Raw genomic sequence first — 8,466 nt, 5'->3', positions numbered from 1 at the left:
AGGCCGTGGTGGGGAGGGACCGGCTGGTGGCAGGCTTCCGAGCCAGCCCCAGCAGCTGGGGCTTTGTCCTGTAGGCAGTCAGGGGTCAGTGAAGGTCTGTGACAAGATGGAAACTTGGAGAAAAGCCAAAACGCCAATGAAGACAACTCGTCTGCAACACGTAGCCCCGTGCACCCCTATGCGTATCCATGTGGAGTCACCCCTACGAAGCCCCAACTGGCCACTAGACTTCTCTCGCGCTCACACTGTTAGGCACCTCTGCTCCGGGAATTGACCTTGTCTGGTCCCTCCAGGACTCTAGGCTGGGGGCACAGTGCCCCTGGCAGCCCCAGGCCCCACCTCGCTTCTCCTCCCCCCACCCCCCTCAGGTCCTTGGGCATGAAGCTTCGAGGACTGCTGGACCGCAAGGGCTCCTGGAAGAAGCTGGATGACATCCGGAATATCTTCTGGTGTCACAAGACCGTCACTTCAGGTGTGCAGAGCCGGGCAGATGTCTGTCCCCCGCCCCTACCCCGTGCTCAGAACCCTCAGCCCCATTCTGGGAAGGGGCCCTCCTCCAGCCGTCCCAGGGAGACTGTGGGGTCCCAGTGCGTGGGGCTCCTGGTTTCGTGAGTGGCAACCATCCCAGAGGCCCCTTAGGAGCTCACGCCGTCTCCCCTTTCCCTGGGAGGGGACAGGAATAGGGGAGTGAGGACAGAGAGACACTCCACCTGCCTGGGAGAGGGTCAAGGGTCATTTAGGGAGTCCTAATCCTGACCAGGGGCACTGGCCTCTCTTCCCCTACTGCGACCATCGCGAGTTCTGTCACTGGGGCCAGGCTGGGGATTCGGATCCTTGCACCGCCACTCGGCTGGGCCAAGTCACTCCGTCTCTTTGACTCTCAGGGTCCTGCGTGAAATTGATTAATTTCACCTGCCTCGCAGGGCTGCTGGGAGGGGAGCCTAAACCAAGGGAGCCAAGGACTGGGCACGGGGAGGATCTAGGGATGTGGCTTCCAGACCCAGTGGTCCCCTCTCTTGCCCCCTAGAGTATGTCACCGAGCACTGGTGCGAGGACCCGTTCTTTGGGTACCAGTATTTGAATGGTGTCAATCCCGTCATGCTCCACTGCCTCTCCAGCCTGCCCAGCAAGCTGCCTGTCACCAATGACATGGTGGCCCCCTCGCTGGGTCCGGACACCTGCCTGCAGACAGAACTAGAGGTGGGTGATTTGTCGTCATGGATACAGGATGGGCGTGGAAGGAAGGCTGGGGCCACCTCCAGTCTGCAGGCCTCATCCGCTGGGCAGCCCCGGCTTTGAATTGGTGCGAACGGAGGTGGGGGCCAGAAGGCGCTCAGCCATGCCTGGAAGCCTGAGATGGGGCCCGGTGAAGAGCGAGCAGGACAGCCTGGAGGAGAAGGCCCTGCCGGTGTTCTGGGGCTTCCAAGGTCCCCAGAGCTGAGGCCCAAAGAAAGCTGTGTTAGGACAGGGGGCAGGCAGCGCAAGGAGACACAGGAGTAGCAATCACGGGGCAGTAGGAGCTCTGAGGGTCTGGGAGAAAACGATGGGCCAGTCTCTCTGCGGCAACCGAGCCCTCGGGCATCCTCCAGGAGGCTGGAAACGTCGCAGTCAATTCTGTGTGTGTTTATCTTGCTGTTGTTGGATACACTGACAGGGTCACTGAGTGGAGAGAGCAGGAAGGACCAGGCAGGGGCGTGGGGAGAGGATGCCAGCTTACACAGGTGGGAGGTTGTGCAACGCGGGACTCAGCCGGACCTCATTCCGGACATGCTGGGAAGGGTTGGGTATCTAACTCTGGCCATGAGCGCAAGCGCCAAGTATTACTGAGGCCCGAATCGGGGTGGGAGTGGGTGGAGAACAGAGAAGGCAGTGGAGCGCGGGTCGGGGGCCACCTGTGAGCCTCTGTGCGCCTTCCCCAGAGGGGGAATGTCTTCCTAGCGGACTACTGGATCCTGGAGGAGGCCCCCGTCCACTGCCTCAACGGCCGCCAGCAGTACGTGGCCGCCCCGCTCTGCCTGCTGTGGCTCAACCCGCAGGGGGCGCTGGTGCCCTTGGCCATCCAGGTGAGACCTGGGGCGGGCTTCGGGGGCGGGCTCAGGCGGCACGCCGGCAGCCTCGAGCCTCAACCCCCTTATTATTCTTGGACGCAGCTCAGCCAGAACCCCGGGCCCCAAAGCCCCATCTTTCTGCCCACTGACTCCTACTGGGACTGGCTGCTGGCCAAGACGTGGGTGCGCAACTCGGAGTTCCTGGTGCACGAGCACAACACGCACTTTTTGTGCACGCATTTGCTGTGCGAGGCCTTCTCCATGGCCACACTGCGCCAACTGCCGCTGTGCCATCCTGTCTACAAGGTCGGTGAGACCCCCGGGCCGGGCTAGAGGGGGCGGGCCAGCTCGGCCGTCTCCCCTGACCTTCGGCTCCTGCGCCCTCATCCCGCTCGCAGCTCCTGCTTCCCCACACTCGCTACACGCTGCAGGTGAACACCATCGCTCGAGCCACGCTGCTCAACCCCGACGGCCTGGTGGACCACGTGAGCCCTCCGGCCCCCTTCCGCCCAGTCTCTGAAGCCCCGCCCCGGGGGCGCTTTGCCCCGCCCCCAAGCCTCTACGGCCTGCAATCCCATTCCACGGTCCCTGCCAGACCCTTCCCACAAGCCCCCCCCCCCCCCCCCCCTTGGTTCCCTACTTGCCCCGCCCATAAGCCTCTACGGCCTCCAATCCCATTCCACGGTCCCTGCCAGAACCTTCCCACAAGCCACGCCCCGGCCCCTATTTGCCCCGCCCTCAAACCCTGTCCCCGCCCCCTCTGTCCCACCCACGGGCTCCGCACCTGCAGGCCCCTGGCTTCTTAGTTTCTGGAGGTGGGGGTGGCCGGCTCCCCTTTGACCACATCCTCCGCTGACCCTGCGCCGAGCTGGCCCTCTCGTCCCCGCCTCCCCGGCGTTAGTTACCAAATACCTAAGGATTACCTCCCACGCACGTAGGAGGCCCGCCACCTCCGCAGCCCGCGTCAGGCCCCTCGATGGGGGTTTGATCCGCGATCTAGGACTCCTTGGTTAACTGAATAATTGCCCCCTGCTGAGTCACTAGCCTCCTCTTGCCCCCAGGCACTGGGGTGGGGTCTGGGCCGTCCCCAAGCCCAGCTGTCTTGTGTTGTCAGGTGACGTCCGGCGGGAGGCAAGGCCTCCTCTACCTCATAAGCACAGGTCTGGCCCACTTCACCTACACCGATTTCTGCCTTCCGGACAGCCTGCGGGCCCGCGGCGTCCTGACCATCCCCAACTACCATTACCGAGACGACGGCCTGAAGATCTGGGCGGCCATTCAGAGGTGCGGGGTGCAGGCCTGGGACCTTGCAGCCAGTCTGGCCTCACCAGGGCCTCCTGGCTCAGGGACAGGGGGGACGCCTGTACTCATGCGGGCCGGGGCGCTTGGGGCTGGAGGTGGTGGCTGTGTTTCAGGCCCCAGCACGGAGCACCCCAAGGGTGAGAGTTGGGGTTGGGGTCCTCAGTGAAACGACAGGTAGCTGTGGCCTGGGGAGAGCCTGGGCTGTGTATGAATGCGGGGGAGAAAGGAAAGGGCAGGGTGTCCAGAGGAATCAGGGCAGGTGAAGTGTAGGCTGGGACCCCAGGCTCTCTCGTCAGTGCACTGTCCCCCCAGACGCCTGTGTGGAAAGGAGGCCCCGAGTACCCATGACTCGGGAGTGCCCAGACTTGGGCCCTTGGGTTCCATCTGGATCTGGGGGTCCCCGCTGGACCCTGGTAGGCTCCCAGTGGATGCTGGCTGTCTGGCTCTCCCCAGCCTCAGGGCACTGGGCCTTGGATTTCTGGCCAGCCTTGAGCCCAAGGTCATGCCCGCGGCATTTGCATGTCTTTTCTGCAGCTTCGTCTCAGAAATCGTGGGCTACTATTATCCTAGTGACGCATCTGTGCAGCGGGACACGGAGCTGCAGGCCTGGGTCGGCGAGATTTTTGCTCAGGCCTTCTTGGGCCGGGAAAGCTCAGGTATCTCCTCTCCATCCCCCAACCACAAGCTCCCAAGGACTCGGTGCCCTCCCTGGCCTCGCCTGTTACTTAGTTCTTACTTATGGACCAGCCTTTGAAGTACACCCTATGCTTTTTTTCCTGAGGCTTTTCCCCTCCTCTTTAAACAACAAATTTTATTTTTTTAATGTTTATTTATTTTTGAGAGAGAGAGAGAGAGAGAGAGAGAGCGTGAGCCGGAGAGGGGCAGAGAGAGAGGGAGACAGAATCCGAAGCAGGCTCCTGGCTCTGAGCTGTCAGCACAGAGCCTGACGCGGGGCTCGAACCCACGGACCATGAGATCATGACCCGAGTTGAAGTCGGGCGCTCAACCCCCCGCGCCCCCCCCCCCCCCCGGACGCCCCACTTTAAATCACGTGACATCTGCCGTGGCTGGATGGAAAACGCGGGACTAGCTGTTCTGCAGAATGTGTCGCCTTCCGAGTTAATCCAGTGGCTTCCTCGCGAGGCCATTCAGCTTGCTACTCTACTCGCTGTGTGTTCTGTTGATGGGAAGTAACATCTAAAGGTTAAATGTTGGGGCCAGAATATTTCTCAAGTGATGCTATGTTCCCCGCATTGCGTCACACGGGGAGGCAAGTAGGGTCAGGTTGTCTCCCTGTTAGTGATGCCAAGTGATTTCTGGGTTAAGGTGGTGACAAGGTCTCTTTGGGGTATTTCAAGGATGACCCATCCCCTGCTTTGCTTTGCAAACCCACTGTTAATCCTGGGCTGGCCTGGTCCTGAACGCTCCTCCCCCCAAAGACAGTTTTTGTTTTGTTTTTCCTATTTGGGGCTGTTTCCTATTTGAGACCTGGGATGGGGGGAATCTAATTACTGTTGGTTGACTCCCCTATCTTACTTTATTATTATTTTTTAATTTTTTAATGTTTATTTTATTTTTGAGAGAGAGAGAGAGACAGACAGACAGATAGGGTGCGAGCAGGGGAGAGGCAGAGAGAGAGGGAGACATGGAACCAGAAGCAGGCTCCAGGCTCTGAGCTGCCAGCACAGAGCCCAACACGGGGCTCGAACTCATGAACTGTGAGATCATGACCTGAGCCGAAGTCGGATGCTTAACCGACTGAGCCACCCAGGCACCCCTATTATTATTATTACTATGTTTTAATGTTTATTTATTTCGAGAGAGAGAGAGCACAAGCTGGGAGGGGGGCAGAGAGAGAGGGAGAAAGAGAGGGACAGCAAGAATCCAAAGCAGGTTCCACGCTCTTAGCACAGAGCCCAACACGGGGCTCAAACTCACAAACCGTGAGATCCTAACCTGAGCCGAAATCAAGAGTCGGAGGCCTGACCGACTGAGCCGCCCAGGCGCCCCTGTCCTATCTTACATTATTAAACCTGTCTCTGACTTAATACATCAGAGCATTCTTCAGCTTGACAAACACCTCTTCCGACAGTGCGAGCTAATCCCAGATTCCTGGTTTAAGGCAAGACGCACTGATCAATCAGCTTCGGTCAGTGTGACTTTTGCTTCCATATTTCAAGGGGAACAAGTAAACACTAGGAGCTACAGAACACTTCCCACAGCTCGTCTGACCTCCTTGCCGTTTAAGCTCAGCCCTCCAGGTTAGAATATCCACCACCAAGAGAACCTTCAGAAAATTCCCACACGCCCCCCATCAGGTGCCCGGTCCTTCCCCCAAGCCTCTCCGCCTGTTCGGCTGTACCAGCCTCTCTCTCTCCTGACTGTAAGCCTTGAAGTCATCTTTGGCTCATGTCCTCTCTGTCTTCCTGTCTCCCTAAACCCAGTTGGGTGTCCCATTCTTACTGTCCCCATCAATTCCTACTCTCACCACCCAGTCCCTGCATTATAGCAGCTGTCTCTTTGCAGGCCTCACCTTTCTCAGCCCCTTGCTGCTTGCCCGCCAGGCCTGAGGGGCCACCGCCCTGGTAATCCTCTGAAACTGTGCCCAGAAACCGCCTGGCCTGGCACATTCCTTCCCACCCTGCCTTCTTACCTTCTCAGGCATTCACTACACTCAACCGATAATTACTGGGCTCTTCATATTAAGTATTGTTCTAGGTGCTGGGGTTTGGCGGTGAGCACGACAGACAGAAATCCTGGCCTTCACGGAGCTTAACATTCTAGTGGGGAGACTCTGATAACAAATAAATATGTTCGGTGGTTGGTTATGAGCCCCCGGAAACATGAAAACGCGTGTTGAGGAAGGGGGTGGTTTCAGATAGGTGGTCAGGGAAGATCTCTCTGAGGAGGTGATGTTTGACTAGGGAGGTGAGGGAGATAGTTCGGTGGATAACTGGCCTAAGACTATACAGGCAGAGGTATAGCAAGTGCAAAGGCCCTGAGGCAGATGCGTGACGGCAGGTTTGCAGAATATCAGGAAGGCCTGCGCGGCTGAGTAGAGAAGGTGAGAGAGAAAACAGGAGGGAAGGAAATAAAGCCCGAGAAGGAGCGAGGGCCAGATCAAGCAGGACAGTGGTAAGGTGAGTGGGGTGGGAGGCCCATAGCGGGTTTTAGCAAAGGGCGACATGATCAGATTTACGGTTCTAAAAGACCAGATTGGCCTCTGGGAGTATTTGCTGATCCGAGGTAAAAAGAGGAAGGAGTGGACAGATTTCGGCCTGAGCAGCTGTATAAAGATACCAGAATGATGGGGCGCCAGGGTGGCTCAGTCGGTTAAGCGTCCGACTTCAGCTCAGGTCACGATCTCGTGGTCCGTGAGTTCGAGCCCCGCGTCGGGCTCTGGGCTGATGGCTTGGAGCCTGCTTCCAATTCTGTGTCTCCCTCTCTCTCTGCCCCTCCCGCGTTCATGCTCTGTCTCTCTCTCAAAAATAAATAAACGTTAAAAAAAGAATAAAGATACCAGAATGAGACCCCTGGGGGAGGGCCAGGCTTGGGGAGTATGTGGGGTAGGGGCGTCAAGCGTCAGGTTTTGCTGATGTTGTTGGAGAGGCCTCGTAGACACCCAAGTCAGAGCGTCAGGTACTGGCTGGCGATTTATGCCCACGGCTACGCCGAGTTCGGGGTCCAGGCGGAGCCGGAGGCGTGAATTTGGAGGTCACCGGCCAGTGGCAAGCGGTTAAAGCCATTGATTTGCGCAAGATCAGTGAGCAGTGACGTACAGGGAGAAGAGGTCTCATCATGCCCTCCTCTGTCATCTTTTTTTCTGTTCAAAGCTTATCCACTCTTCCAACTCAAGGGGGCCCCTTCTCTTGCCCCAGGGAAGTCTCCCCTGAGTGCCTTAGCTTCAGTGCCTCTTTCTTCCTGCCTTCGCTTTCCCCAAAGAGCCAAGCCTGGGCCCCCCACGCCCCCCACCTCTGCTTCTATCACTGCGAGCTTCTGAGTGAGTGACACTCTGGTCATCTGTTTCTGTCACTAAGCCCCACGGTGGATGATCCCTTACTGGGTGCTTGGACAAATTTTGGTGAATTGGGGAGAATTTGAACATTAAGTGCTAGGAGGGGCTGTGGATAGAAGTGCCTTGGCAGTCAAGGAGCAGAGCCACCTTGACTGTCAGCTTGAACTTGGCTCCTCCAGTGTGAGCTGTGCTGGCTGGGCGTTTTCTGGTCTGATCCCAGCACCCAGCTCCTATCCTGACCCCCTTTAGAGACCGTAAGCCTTGGTGATGACCATCCCTAACCTCAGCCCAGCCCTAATCTTAGAAGACAACAGTGGCCAAATGCTCAGCTCTCATGTCCTCACTCGCCCCTTGGGGTGAGCCCCGGCCCCGAGCTGCCCCTGGGAAGCCCATGCCCTCCCTCTACACCCTCTCCCCTTCCTCCTGCACCCAGGCTTCCCGCAAAGGCTGTGCACTCCGGGAGAGCTGGTGAAGTTCCTTACTGCCATCATCTTCAACTGCTCGGCCCAGCATGCCGCGGTCAACAGTGGGCAGGTGAGGCTGCAGGGGGCAGGCCTGGGTGGGGCGGGGACGGGGCTATGCAAGGTTGGGCTCAACGATGGACGTGAGGCCAGAGTTGGGGTTGAGAGTGTGGGTGTGTCAGGGTTGGGGTGGGTTTACGATCGGGGCTGAGGCTGGTGGTGAGCGGGTGGAGTGGGTCCAAAGTTGTGGTGGTGACTCCAGTTGGTGTTGTATAGGAAGTAGAACTTATGGGGACCTATCATGGTGGGGACGCAGCCGGGTGGAGTATCAGGTCACTCTGGGTGGCAGGCCAGCCTGAGGCCCTTTGCTGGGGTTACCTCCTCTCTGGGTCCTGCTCCTTCCTTGGTGACTCACTCCACCCAGTCCTGGAACATTGGATGGGGAGTGACAAGGGGTGAGCCTCCTACCCCACTTCTGGAACTTTCTACCCTATACTCCTCCCTGTCTTCCCTTTCCACCATCCTCTCATTTCCCAACTGTGGGAACTGGGATGATGAAGGAGCTGGTTCCCTGCTCTGGCCAGCTGACTCAACTGGGGCGGGGTCCCTACAGCATGACTTTGGGGCCTGGATGCCCAAT

The 8,466-nt window shown here is 58.3% G+C and overlaps 1 protein-coding gene across 1 annotated transcript; it reads left to right on the top strand.

The window, feature by feature from the left end:
- Positions 1–378: 378 nt before the first annotated feature.
- Positions 379–8,463, top strand: LOC125917697 (hydroperoxide isomerase ALOXE3-like; the record flags this gene model as incomplete). Its single annotated transcript, XM_049623823.1, has 8 exons — positions 379–472; positions 1,028–1,200; positions 1,920–2,354; positions 2,447–2,533; positions 3,163–3,332; positions 3,885–4,006; positions 7,799–7,899; positions 8,440–8,463. Coding segments are annotated over exons 1-8 (1,206 nt in total), but the record flags the coding sequence as incomplete, so codon positions are not given.
- Between the last annotated feature and the right edge of the window lie 3 nt (positions 8,464–8,466).

The sequence above is a fragment of the Panthera uncia genome, unplaced genomic scaffold (genome assembly GCF_023721935.1).
Source record: "Panthera uncia isolate 11264 unplaced genomic scaffold, Puncia_PCG_1.0 HiC_scaffold_2253, whole genome shotgun sequence".
Lineage (NCBI taxonomy): Eukaryota > Metazoa > Chordata > Mammalia > Carnivora > Felidae > Panthera > Panthera uncia.
The sequence above is the reverse complement of the archived record's forward strand: the minus strand, read 5'-3'. Positions and strand labels throughout refer to the sequence as shown.